Consider the following 15,490-nt stretch of genomic DNA (forward strand, 5'->3'; position numbering starts at 1 on the left):
TGTCATAACACTACTGTTAACTAATGGTGTTCCTACAAATACGACAACCAACCTAGCTATCGCGACTCCTACCAACCTACGCCTACCGCTACTGATGTCATCATATTGCTGTTAACTAATGGTGTTCCTACAAATACGACAACCAACCTAGCTATCGCGACTCCTACCAACCTACGCCTACCCCTACTGATGTCATCACATTGCTGTTTACTAATGGTGTTCTTTCTACCTAGTACTCGAGCTCCAGCCTACCTGTCACCACTCCTACCAACCTAAGCCTACCATTTATTGACGTCACCACTCTGCATGCGATACATCCTACCATGTAATGGCGAAATCTTACTGACTGCAGATTATAAACCAAGAATTGCACAGACGCGCGCTTCATCCTACCATCCTGACGTCACTTTCGAAATCCTGCTGAGAGCAACTCCTACCCACACTTCTTGTTATCTTTAAATATACAAATCTACAAATATACCTACACGAGTTCCCTACCTATCCGTCCCAGTTCTTCCCGTATATTTTTATCACTACTGACGTCATAACATCACTATGGAAACCTAGTTAACACATGTGACGTTGGAGACAAAACAAATGGCAACCGAACAACTAATTAAATGGCTGTTAATCAGTGTTTTCGTTAGGTTATTGAAACAAACTAGAAAGACTAGAAATACGATGGCATTCTGGTTCGCGCCAGTCGCGTTCCGTCGCCTAACTGTCGAACTAGTTTGACAAGGAAGACCTTCCTGGACGAGGATGGCTTGTTTTTTCCACGTGATATAATTTATTTGGTAAACAACAATTTTTCAAACACTTTGAGTACTTATTATCGTGCGTTTGTGAATATAACAACAATGTTAGAATGGCAACACTATTTCGTCAGAAACAGACTGATCTAACAGTAATGATTGCTTTCTAGAAAAAAAATGATGATTATTAAAAAAAGATGCAATATAAGTAAATAGTGTTCGAATGCAAAGTGACAGAAACTGGAAGACTGATACAAATATCACCTTTTCATAGTATTCATGTGTCATATTCCATGAACATAAGGAATAGGGGGCCGCGGTGGCCGAGTGATTAGGCCGTCTCAACGTCTACCACCACTAAAGCTCCATTACTGGGTCGCGGGTTCGAGGCCTTCGTGAGCCAGTCGCCAGGTACAATCCGCAGGTCGAAGTTTTTGCTCCAGGTACTCCGGTTTCCCTGCACTACCAAGCCCAGGCTCGTCCTTTTATGACAATGGCTTATATTAGGACGTAAAACATAAACAAGCCAAACCAAATCCATGAACATATATCGATATCTTTTACTGTAATAAATGGTATTATATCAAGTTGATGCTAAATATGTTTATTTATAGACACTTCTTGTATACTTAGTATGTACACTAAGTATAGTATTGTATACAAATATCGTTTACTAAATAATGTATGCAAAATAGTTTAAGTAGTCTGAGTGTGCCTTGCAGTTTTATTGTCTCTACCAGATTTGACATAGATTTACATGTCAGGTGAAGCAAAAGAAGCTTACCCTGGTCTTATTCTTGTACTTTTTCAATGGTCTCCGTGTAAATCTTTCTTCAGTTCATATTTTGGCTAGTTTTATCGATATTGAGTTAGAGTCATGGTTTTGTGGTAGCTGCGGGAACCGTAGCTTCTATGTCCGATTTTTTTTTATTGTTATCGGACCATAGACCTATAAAAAAAATCAATAAAAAATCGGACATAGAAGCTACGGTTCCCGCAGCTAGGTTTTGTGGACGCTTTGATGAAAAAAATGTTATTGGATACAAAGTATAACATACAAATATTGTATACTTTCTATCATTGGTGTCACATTTCTTCATCGCTATTTTTATGAAGATTAAAAATGCATAACGAAACAATCTTTACTCTTGATTATTTTTGCTATGAATATTGGAATCGAGTAGTGAAATGTGACAGCAGTTCTGCGGGAGATGCTATCTCCATAGCGTCGTCGTCTCTTTTTATCAGGTTATATTCTGTAGTGTCTTTAAAATTTGAAAAATGATAGGTAAGCACAGTCTTACAAGCCATTTATATCGACATAAGTCTACATATCAATATTGCTTTAATCATAGAAAAAATGACAAAAATTCAGCGCCTGAACATTGTATATAATACTAAATGTAGCTCCGAGATCCATTTATGATGATTTACTTAAGAAACTACAGTTGCTTTATCACAATTCCAAATGTGTAACGTACATTTGGTGGAGTAGAGGGGTTTATTTTCTACACAAACCAAATATGTATAGTGTGTATAGTAAGGAACTTTTATGTCACGCAGAACTATCGGCGACATATTTGAATGAAAATAAATGTTGTTTATGTATCAATGTGATCAATTCGGACACTATATTATAATACTGAAACGGGGGAGAAAGAGTGACATGTTAAAAGTATACATACTATAGCAGCCATATTCGTTTCATACAAAAGTGACTGAATTGTCGAAATAACCCGCTAACATGAAAGATAAACGTTTCTTGCATGCTCTACATCATGGCTTGTGTATATTCCTGGAGAATATAGATCAGCAGCTATCCAACTACACAATGTACAGGTCTTTTTTCAAAGCAGACACTGAAACCCCACAATACCGGTCAACGAAGTAAGCCGATCAGTGACAGAAAAGTTATGCAAATCACAAATATATGGAACCACGACTATTGAAGTTTTCGTGGTCTGTAAGGGTTGTGGTTGTAGACAAATTGTAACAAAGATCACTAATTTTATCAAAGCCTCCGCCAGAAGTCGAACCCGGGACCTATGGTTTATTAGTCTTACGCTCTACCGAAAGAGAAATTCTCCCTAGCTCAGTCGGTAGGAAGCGGCTAGTATTTTACCAGGGTGACATTAGTAATACCTGCCAATTTCATGACATTAAGATGCTGTGATGTCATAAGATGGCATTCCAGTGACAATACGTGAAGTAACGTACTTTGAGCAAATAATAAAGATAAATGTTTCTCCATACTTAGAAACTTTTCATATTTGTATTAATCATCTTTTCTGCTATTTAAAATGTCTTATCATTCAATAGACAGACAACTAATATTATTCAAAATATTGAATTATTTAGGACCTAAATAACCACCAATCAATAGTAATATAAAAATATCCGGATTAATTCTATCCCGTCATTTCGGTTTTGTATTAGAATATTATGCTGTAACATGGAGATGGTACATGAACACGTACTGTACTGCCAAAGTTTACTGGTGAAATGCAGGTCACTGTCGACTTAATTCAGATTTTGTGGTGAGTATCAGATTAAGCTTGGAACCAGTCTTCTGAGAAAGTAGTAAATGATACGTATATACCGATGATATCTGATATCACTAGCAAAAGTCACCTACTATATATCAGGTATACACCTCCAATATAGCAGGTACATACATACACCTTCCATATATCATGTTTACACCCATACATCAGGTATACACCTCCTATATATCAGGTATATACACCACCTATATATCAGGTATATACCTCCTATACATCAGGTATATACACCTATATATCAGGTATACACCTCCTATATATCAGGTATATACACCTCCTATACAGTATATCAGGTATACACCTCCTCTACATTAGGTATATACACTTCTCATACATCAGGTATATACACCTCCCATACATGAGGTTTACACCTCCTATGCATCAGGTATACACCTCCTATACGTCGGGTATACACCTCCCATACATTAGGTATATACACCTCCCATACATCAGGTATATACCTCCTATATATCAGGTTTACACCTCCCATACATAAGATATATACCTCAAGAACATCAGATATATAAACCTTCCATACATCAGGTATATACACCTGCTATACATCAGGTATACACTTCCCATACATCAGGCATATACACCTTCTATACATCAAGGTTACACCTGCTATACATCAGGTATACACCTCCCATCCATCAGGCATATACACCTTCTATACATCAAGTTTACACCTGCTATACATCAGGTATACACCTCCCATCCATCAGGCATATACACCTTCTATACATCAAGTTTACACCTGCTATACATCAGCTATACACCTCCCATACATCAGGTATACACCTCCAATACATCAGGTATACACCTCTCATGCATCAGGTATACATCTCCCATACATCAGGTATACACCTCTCATACATCAGGTATACATCTCCCATACATAAGGTATATACACCTCCAATACATCAGGTTTACACCTCCTATACAGCAGGTATACACCTCCCATACCTAAGGTATATACACCTCCCATACATCAGGTTTACACCTCCTATACATCAGGTATACACCTCCCATACATCAGGTATATACACCTCCCACACATAAGGTATATATTGCCTATATATCCTACGGACATACCTCCATTAGGATTCAGTGTTATATGGGATTTTACCGTCTATATAACTCGCCTATATATCAGGTATACACCTCCCATACATCAGGTATATACACCTCCCATACATTAGGTATATACCGCCTATATATCGCCTATATATAAGGTATACACCTCCCATACATCAGGTATATACAATAAAAATAAATAAATAAACATAATAGGTATTACACATGTAATAACTATCACAAACAGGTATTACACATGTATTTATTTTCACAGACTGGTATTATACATGTTTGTACTATCACAGACTGGCATTACACATGTAATTACTATCACAGACAGGTATTACACATGTGTTTATTTTCACAGACAGATATTACACATGTATTTATTTTCACAGCCTGGTATTACACAGGTATTCATACTATCACAGAGAAGTATTACACATGTATTTATTATCACAGACAGGTATTATTCATGTATTTATTTTCACAGACTGGTATTACACATATATTAACTATTAAAGACAGGTATTACACAGGTATTAACAATCACAGACAGGTATTACACATATATTAACTATTAAAGACAGGTATTACACATGCTATTACTACTGCAGAATACAGACAGGTACATAAGTATGTTCCTTAATGTCTGAGATAGTTAAAACAATTTTATCTGAAGCAATAATTAAAGATCAATAGCTTGTCTGTGATAATAAATACAGGTGTATAACCAGTCTGAAACAATAAATAAATGTCAATAACCTGTCTGTGAATTTTTACGGGTAATAATACAATTTTATCAAATATCTTTTAAAACATTTAGATGAAATCAGTGAAGAAAATCAAGATCAAACATTTTAATGACTAAATTGTATGTTATAAATGCAATTATCGTTTCCCTCTAGTTACGAAATACATAGGAATAGCCCTTTCTCCATGGGATCACTCTCCGTCATCTACCTTCTAATTATTAACATTTTTAAATAATGTAAATACCGGTATTAATTACCGTACGTATATTTGGCGACATTAAACTTCTTCTTTTACTTTCACATACTTCCTTTCCGGTTAAGAAATACGAAACTGAGGTTTCCGATTAGGTAAAGCTGGCCGTGCACAGCTCCCGTATTGCATAGTGTTGTAGTTTCGTTTTGTGTTACTATATATAGCTTTTTTCTTTAACTATTTATATACCACGCGTACGATACAAAAAACGCTCGTTGCGCACGCTAAAAACAAAGAAATGAGTGTGAATTGAAAAAAATAATGAACGTGAACATATCAAACTGACTCTTCTTCCTCATATTTAAGGAGGCTCCACCCTTTCGCAATTAGCCTGCAGAATTCAATGAAAGTTTCACGTAAAGTAAGTTATGTCACTATGAAGAGATGATTTTATGAAAATCTAAGCATTCCTATAAACTGGGGATTTGTTTGTAAAAAATACCGAAAAATTGAATTTTTGTCAAATTTCACTTTATTTGAGTGTGTGGCATTGTTCAAAACTAGTACAACGATCAAATAATGAAAAGAAACATTGCTAATCAACCCTAAAAATATTGTATTTATCAAAAAATATCTACAACATGTTACAAAAAGCGTATTTATTGAAATTGTATGGATAAAAGTTACTAAATACAAGCTAAAAGCAAACAGGACACATACAAAAAAGAGTGTAAAATTGAACCAAATACAAACAAAGTTTTTACAGTTCATTTATTTTACATTTTACAATAATTTTGATCCTGATGAGAGTTGCCAACCTTGAAAAAAATCGGATGAGAGTTGCCAACCTTGAAAAAAATCGGAACTTTTTGCAGAGGGATGGAATTTATACAATGACAATTATTTTCTATACTATACCAAAAACGACGAAAATAAATTAAATTTCTATATATGTAATTGTCAATTTACTGTTCTTTTATGGAACAAAATTATTCTCAATCATCTACACTTTGGAGATCATTCCGTAGCCCGCGTACGCATGGCATATTTACATGTCAGGTACATATGTATCCATAGGCTATCGTATGGTATGCCGTTATCACGTGCACGCACATGCATTTGCATTTTATAGGGATCTTGATATTTTACAAACCACTATTTTCACAGAGTTATTGTTATTGCATTTGTGAATCGATTTATCTGACAGAGCGTAACTCGCTCGACAACAAAAGTCATAGCGACCAAGAGCTTGTGAACTACCGTTAGCGCGTGATACGTACAGGTGAGGTCGGTAAACAAAACACACCAGTCTGCAATCCATGCGCCTCATATACGATCTTCTTGAAGTCGTCTGATCTTATGTCAGTGTCTTTCCGTGAGTTTTTTAATGTCTTTGTATCATAAGCTTTATTTCTGAAGTTCGTGTGATTACACATTTCCAAGTTAAGTCTCGTTATCGAGTGCTGGCATATCTTCGTCACGCACATGTACTATTGTTTACCCGGTGTTCTTATTAGTTACACGGATTTTTGGCAGGCCTCAGGAAATACGAAATCCTGTAGGGTCATACCATCCCGTATACCCTGCCAAAATTCCGTGTAACGAATGTATTACCCCAATAAGTCTTTTATAATTGTTTTGTGGAACATAGTTAGCCCTTTTGGCGAGTATTTCCTCATCCGTATGCGAAGCGAAACGTTTTGCCATTTTGTAAACAGCGAAGCAGACGACGAATGCGAGTTGTCTCCCGTTGCCCGGCCGCAAGATACGTGATTCCACCGTATACGTATTACTGCTGAGAATCACCTGACATGACCGTATACCCCCTGAGATTTACGAATGCGGTTTGGTACACTGTAGTTTTTAAACAATCAGATTCCTAGATTTTTCTCAAAGGGGTAATAATGTAATTTACACTACGGTAATGGAATGCCCGATGCGCAATACGGAAATGACGACACGAAAATACGACAAGAAAAACTTGCGTATTACGAAGGGTGGAAAGTCCTTAAGGTCATAGGAGTGTATTGCTAAACGGAAATAGGAAGTACATCCCTAGTTGAAAATCCAATGTAGGGAGACAGTATCACAATTTCCGCATTTTTCTAATGTTTAATATTAAACTGATGAATATTGTATGTTTATTATTTGTTCTGTACTTCAGGAAACCGGCTACCTATTTCACTACTATGAAGTTTTTCAAGAACGATAACTCTTACATGCAATTACTATGTGTATATGGTTTTATTATAAAATGTCAATTTTTAATCGTTTATAGATAATTAATTTTACACAATTTCAGCATTTATGAAATTTATATACATTAATGCAATACTATTCTATGTCAGTATCATTTTTATTGAATTTTTTTTTGGCAAAACATGGTGTGTTTCATTTTTTTTTTCAAAACTCACTCCTTTTACATAAATTTCCATTTAAAATCCTTAAAATTCTGACAACCTTTATTTTTTTTGTGGCAGAAATTTTTCTTTACTTCAAAGCAATATAACAACAAAATTTGAAGAAATTCTACTGAGAAATGGCGACACAATTCTATTACCTTAAGAAAACCGATTATAATTTCTCAAATTTATTGACACAGGGGGAATAACTCCTTCAGGTAAATAATGAAATAGTAATACGAAGGCAAGAAAAGCTAAAACTCAAATTTTATATTTTGAGATTGAAAATGTATTCTTAATATTTTTTCTTGCATGATGGAAGAGCAGGTAGTTATAAATTATATTAACCTCACCTAAGAAACCTAACTTAGAAACCTAACTTAGAAACCTAACTAGATAAGAAACAATAAGATATATGTTAGTATAATATAATATATTGATTCCACCCCTGAAAACGATACAAAACCTTTAATTTCACGCATTGATAAAAATCAAACTACCTGCTACACACAAACTGTATAATCCAACTTCTGAACCATTAAAGACACGTAAATCTTAAGCAACAAATTAAAAATTACAAAAAGGTTTATATTAAACCAGATCGATTTTTCCATTTTTATATCAGTCTTTGGTTGTTTAGCCATCAAAGTAACAGTTTACATAAACTGTACTCCATAGTAGGGAAGACATGCGCAATTGAGGTAGATGTACGTTATCAAATACAGGAAACAGATCTTAAAAGACACTCACATTACAAATGGTCAGGGGCAGTAATTAAAACGTCTTACACTGCCAAACTTCTATTCCACCTAACCGCCTTGTGTAGCAAACAATAAAAAGACAGAATTTGCATGGCGTGATACAACCACTACCGACCACTCGAACAGTAAAACAATGGAATTACAGTACAATCGGAACGTCCGTATATAAAACGTAATTATTTAATACTCCGGAAATACAGGCGATATGTAAAACAGACGACTCGTGTTACAGCAATTGCATCTCTTACAGTGTACAGTATGTTCAGGCCAATACTACTAGATATTAAAAACAAAAAATTAGATTAACACAAACAGTCCCCGCGACTTTTGTTTGAAGTTACATTATGTTAATTGGTCACCTTCCGTATGCAGGTCATTCGCACTCCACTTTCTCTCTCATTTACGCACAGGGATAATCCTTGAGGGGACCATGGGGTCATTGACCCCTCAAAACTAAAATTAACCCCTCCGTGTTCCAATTTTCTTTAAATTTTATATAGAATGTCCCCTCTTTATTTTGATTGACAAACTTTTGTTTAAAATGGCCAGCTGCTCTCAAATTCCAGTGTTTTCCCCAATTACACGTAACAACATTGTCCTTATAAATTATCTGTACATTTGATCATACTGTAAGATTATTAGTCCCCTACCGTTGAAATCGGGGGAACTGTAGGTTTCCTCTCCGTCCGTCTGTGGACGTACGTAACACCAATGTTTGTCAGCGCTCTAGCGGCTTCATTCCCTGAAGGATTTTGATCAAACCTCACAAAAATACCAAGGACAATAATATCTCGGACAAGCTTGAGTTGCAGGGTTGTTAGATCAAGGTCGAGGTCGCCGTTACTATATTTAGAAAATCATTGTCAGCGCTCTAGCGGCGTAATTCCTTGAGGGATTTTTATCAAACTTCACACAATTACAAAGGACCATAACATCTCGGAAAAGTTTGAGTTTCAGGGTTGTTGGATCAAACTTCACACAATTACAAGGGGCATAATATCTCGGACAAGTTTGAGTTTCAGGGTTGTTTGGTTAAGGTCAAGGTCACCATTACTTTTTTTTTAGACAATCGTTGTCAACGCTCTAGCGGCTTTATTTCTTGAGGGATTTTGATCAAACTTCACACAATTACAAAGGACAATAACATCTCGGACAAGTTTGAGTTTCAGGGTTGTTTGGTTAAGGTCAAGGTCACCATTACTATTTTTAGACAATCGTTGTCAACGCTCTAGCGGCTTTATTTCTTGAGGGATTTTGATCAAACTTCACACAATTACAAAGGACCATAACATCTCAGACACGTAGGCTTGTTGAACCTAAAGATCATCTGCTTTATATAACAAGGATACTGAGTATTGCTAAAGCAATACATGTCCCCTATCGGCCCCCGCTAGCTATTACACTGTAATGATTTATAAAAACGGTGCCCTTTAGGGTTAATTTGGGAAAATGAAAAGTATACAATTAGCTTGTAACTGATTTTAATGTAATAACAATACAAGAAATTGTAATGTTAGTATTATGAGAGGAATTATATAAAGAAAAATGATTGACAACCCTGAATCTCTAACTTGTAACGGTGACCTTGACCCAACAACCCTGAAACTCTGTGGTTTGATATAATCGACAGTAAAACTACAATCTGTATATGATGTGATAATTACAGTACTACAACTACTATAATTATGTAAATATCATTTGATAGTTCAATTGCTGCGTGTAGATAATGATTTACCGTTAATACTATTTAGTATTAAGTGGCCATTAATGGTCATTTGAACAGACCTAAAACTTAAAATCGCGTAGGCCGTTAATATGGAAGAGATGAAACGCAAATACGTACATTTCATATAATAATTGTAACAACAAGGGTTACAATGCAAACCGCCCGTCAATAGATAAAAATTAATTAAAAAACAACAAATTAATAATATGCCCAAAAGTACGGCGTTGATTTATTTCGTGAGTATAGATGTACATATAAATAAAAACAGATTTTTAGTTTCCCTGCATATTTCACTTTTATTTACATATATTGAACTGAAAGTGGTATTCCCTGTCACGTGTTTCACTTCATACATTTACAGTGAAGATCAACATCCACTCGTCATGGCGGAAGGAGGGTCCCCTCCAGGCGCGGATTTAGGGGGGGGGGGGGGGGGGGGGGGGGGGGGGGCACACCCGGCCCCGGCCCCCCCTTTTGGCGGCGGACTGACCTTATCCAGGCCGGCCCATAATGATCTGATCGGTCGGGAATGGGAACATATTAACATTTTAAAATGCATCAAATAATGTACGGAGCTTGTATAAAAAAATCTGGGGCTACGCCCCACACATCCCATACGGCATCCTGGCAAATATTGTGGGTTTCCGTTATCTGATATTTTTACTATATTTTCTTTATTAAAACAATATTTGTTGGCATCGCTACGCTCGTCGACTTTGTATCTTGACCCTAAAGTGTGTTTTTTATTTTACCACCTCCGCAAAACCCCAAGTTGCAACTTGCAACGCTCGGCGGAAATATACTAGCATAAGTTGCATAATTATATTATTAACCGCTCGTTACAGATGATCTGAAAATTAATACTTTTTATTGTAACCTTCCTAACCGCCCGGGCGATAGTAATCCTATCATTATACAAGAACGATAAAGGTTTTTTTCGGCTGACAATATTATGTGTAATCGATTAAACATATCCACTCAATATTTTGGTATTATATATATTGTTGGAACTGTTTTAACTATCTTGTATGTACAACATAATATCTCATTGTGGTACTTATAGCTTACCTTCGTGTACGTACAAGAAAGTTTCTTCACACAGCATACTATTGTGTACGTAGTAATAAGTTGTACGTACCAGAATGACATGATATACTGTACTTACAAGTATGATAATTTTAAATTAAATTTAAAAGTGATGCGTATGTGCCTCCTAAGTTGTACCATTTTAACCAGATAGCTTAGCAAATGTACCACCGTTGGTAATATGCACGCCCTTACATGAGTTAATCAGCGTGGACATTTCAGATATATCATTGTCTACACTAGTGAATTAGTCAACAATTATAAAACGCGAGACTATATCAGGGGCGGGTCCAGGTGAGGGCGTAATAGGCGTAAAAAAATGTTTTTTTTTTTTTTTATCGTAATCTGCTAATATTGTATTGAATATGGCAATATCATATTCATTAATTAAAGACATACTCTGATAAAAAAAAAATGTCAAACCATGACACTTCAACTATAATTTATACATGCTCTAAGTCAGGAACCGTTACATTAGTGCATTTCACAATTATTTTATGTTTTTTAGCAAAAAAAAAGGTCCAAAACTTTTTTCGCCTCGCTCCGCTCGGCGACAGATTTTATTCTACGCCCCCTCTTTCAAATATCCTAGAAACGCCCCTGTATATAGCTAGTGCCCTTGGGTGTCGCACTGATTTGAACTTACCGTTTGTTTACCAACTTATTGATGCTATGAGTAACTCATTAATTAAACAGCAACGATGTTGTGGTGTTATTTGTTCTTTTGTACAACAAACGTACAATGTCTGAAGACTAGATTTATATTTTGACGGTCCTCTCGTATCCCCCTTGCGGGCGGGACGCCAAATTAGGTAATAATAAACAAGTCCCCTGTGGATTCATACATTTGTCATCACCAGGTTGCCCCTATAATAATACCATCTGACTTCTAAAACACGCTGTTGATATAGAATTTGAACCGAAACTTAAATTTTCTTTCCAATACACAAAAAAGGGCTTTGGGCCATACTTAAAATATGTTTTTTTCTTCTTGTTAATTAAACATAAAACCAATCCTCAGAACACGGGAAATCGCTTCTGAGACGTTCTAGAAAACACATTTTTTTGGGGGGAGATCCCCCAAAAACCCCTTACGGGGAGGGGGTCTGTACCCTCCCCCTCCTCGCGCTACGTGCTCGGGCTGCTGCCTTTCGCAGCACACCGTTGACTATTGAGAAAAATTTATCGGCCCCCCCTTTTAGGAAATCCTGGATCCGCCCCTGCCCTCATGTCTCTGTCGATAACCCTAAACCAGCTATGGACACCCACCTGTTAGATTGTCCGATCTGTCTAGAACAGCTGCACCAACCAAAGTCGCTCCCCTGTCTTCATTCTTTCTGCCAGAAATGTCTGTCCACCTTCATCACCAAGGACCCGTCAGAGAAGATGGCGGCGGCAACCTCCTTTCTGTGTCCTGTTTGTAGGAAGATCACACAACCGGTAAATCTTTCCGAAGGTAAGGAAAAATGGGCCCAACAATTTCCAACCAATGGTCTGATTAACAGCCTTGTAAAGGTCACGATTGATGAGCTGAGGTTTTGCAAGCCTTGTGAGAAAAAAGGAAAAATTGGGATTCCTGCATCAGTGTGGTGTGAAACATTGAACATAATGTTTTGTGATACATGTAAAGTCGATCATCATGATTTGGTTCACGAAGGATGTGAAACGGCTAACTTATCGAAACGTGCTGAAATAATGCAACGACAAGATCAAGTCAGATGTGGAGAACACACAAAGAGGATGACTTACTTTTGTGAAGACCATCAAAATCTTGGTTGTAGTAGATGCATCACCATAAACCACAGACGATGTGATGAAGTGACAACAACACAGGAGTACTATGACAAACTGAAAAGCGACTCAAGACTGGATCACTGGAAGACATCACTGCAGAAAACCGTTGAAGCAATCGAGTTACTGATCAAAGAGTTTGACGAGCAACTTCAAATCATGGCGAATGACCAAGCAACCGGATTAGAGAGTTTAAAGGATCTAAGGCAAAAGATAGACACACGTCTTGACGCCCGACAGAAAAATATCAGTGATAAATTGATATCATTCTACAAAGAAGAGAAAGAGATTCTTCAGATATCCATTCAGAAATGTAAACGACTGATGTCTACCATTCAAAATACAATCACAATGTCTGGGAATGCGGTTAAAAGCAGTGATAATGTCAGAACGATCTTGTTGTATCAGAGAGGTAAAGCGGAATTGGAATCTTATAAAAACATGGTAACAGACATGAAGAAATCGTTTACCTCAGTCAGAATCAAACACATTGTTGACCCCAGTTTTCTCAGTTTGGATGAGGGCATTTTACTGTCATTGGGAAAAGTCACAATAGAAAAACAACCAAGACGACTGCCTTACGGAACAACTCATATGTTTACTCCATTGCCGGATTGTAGAGTGAAGGAGGCAGGGAAGTTTAATATCAAATCTTCCTCAGACAGCTCAGATTGCTGGGCAAGGGAAGTCCAGTCTTACGACTATATACGTCATCAAAATAGAGTCCTCAAAATTAACCCTGTTGTCAAAAATACAACTGTCAATCGAAAAGGATATTTGGGGAATTACTCATACAGGTGACACATTCTTTGTGAGTTGTGGGAGAAATGTTTACAGCGTTAGTGAGGATGGGAGTACAAAACAAATTCAAACTTACCCGGCTACCTGCTATCACCTTGCGTGCAATCTATGGACGCAAGAGATTTATGTTAGTCTGTGCAGCTACAAGAAAGGTACTTTGGCCGTATCCAAACTGTCAGACGGTACATGTACATTATGGTGAAGGTCGGTGTCCTGAATTCAACGTACGGCAATTTGTATGTTTGTGAATGGGCTTCAAGCAACGTGGTACAGATATCTACGGACGGAACTCGCATCAGAGAACTGCTGACAGAATCGGATGGTGTGGACAGGCCCAGGGCAATATCTGTGTGTGGGGACAAATTTGTGGTCACAAACGAATCCCCACAGCACAAGAACGAAATAGGCCTATTTCAGCTTTACTGAGCCAAGTGAGTGAGCATTTTGTGAGAAACATATCTTCTGTGCGGACAAGACTAAGATAAGTTTTATGTTTAGTGACAAAACTACAACATGGCCGGATAAGGTTTCAGTATCCATCCATTGCATGAAAAACAGAAAAGGGAAGTGTAGTGGCATATTGACAGGAAAAGAATTAAACTGTACCGATGCAGCTGCCTGGGGTATAACAGTTTACTTTGACCGACTTTTAAGGACAAGGTCATATATGGATTATGTTTTTAAGCAAATTCTTAATACCACAGAGACCTTCGGTGATATTAAACAAGCAGCTATCTGGAATTAAACTAACTAGTCCTACTTTTAATGCAAGGCAAATATGTTAAAAACTTTGAGACCATTAGTGTGTATGAGCTTGCTAACGATCAACTTTGTTAAAAATCAATTTGTACTTTAAATATCACCAATGAGATATGTCAATAGTGTTGACTAGCAGGTGCATGATACATGCTTTATGGGTCTTTTGTTTTCGCTGTCATTGCCTTTGTAATTTATAATTATCTCTGAAACAAATGCCGATATTTTATTTGTACATTTCAAAAACGTGTATGTCATTGATAACTTGAACATATCATAACCAATTTTGTTCAGGATTTTTTATAGTGGAACTCTCTTTGAAAGGAGGTGTACATGTCATGTAATACCAAGCTCTCAAAGTGAGGGGCGAGTTGGTGACATAAGCACAAGGCACATTAATAACAACAATAAAAAGCATCGACATTCATTAAGCAGAAGGTAACAATATCATATTATATAAGTGTTTATCAACCTGCCTCTCTCTGAACCTCGCGTTGTAAGTTTGTCCCTCGGCATTCAACAGTGTTGTCTTGAAGCTGTGTTGAAATTTAATTATTAAAATCAATTATATAGCGAGTATTAGTTCATTTACGAATTATAGCACTGTGTTTCACATATTTTACTGAAAAAGCGTAATACAATAAGGTTAAAGATAAATAAAAACATTTTGAGTACATACAACCAAGCCCAATGAAGATTTTTCATTATGTCCTTTGGGTTAGGTTTCACAAATTTTTAAAAAGCTTTTGTGGTTTTTTAATGGTATTTATCACTTTTCAAATAAAAGCTCTTCATCATTTTTATACGCCCGTCATATTTGACGGGA

At 36.6% G+C, this 15,490-nt stretch overlaps 1 protein-coding gene across 1 annotated transcript; it reads left to right on the forward strand.

The window, feature by feature from the left end:
* The first annotated feature begins 12,573 nt into the window (after nucleotides 1–12,573).
* On the forward strand, nucleotides 12,574–13,908 carry LOC110449786 (E3 ubiquitin-protein ligase Midline-1-like). The gene has a single exon (XM_021496876.1). It carries the CDS (start codon nucleotides 12,574–12,576, stop codon nucleotides 13,906–13,908), a length of 1,335 nt encoding a protein of 444 aa, XP_021352551.1.
* The last annotated feature ends 1,582 nt before the right edge of the window (nucleotides 13,909–15,490 follow it).

This window comes from Mizuhopecten yessoensis, unplaced genomic scaffold, assembly GCF_002113885.1.
Source record: "Mizuhopecten yessoensis strain PY_sf001 unplaced genomic scaffold, ASM211388v2 scaffold4819, whole genome shotgun sequence".
Lineage (NCBI taxonomy): Eukaryota > Metazoa > Mollusca > Bivalvia > Pectinida > Pectinidae > Mizuhopecten > Mizuhopecten yessoensis.

Bases quoted from the DNA above. Each gene is read 5' to 3' on its own strand.
- LOC110449786 (XM_021496876.1), top strand. From the start codon at position 12,574: ATGGACACCCACCTGTTAGATTGTCCGATCTGTCTAGAACAGCTGCAC.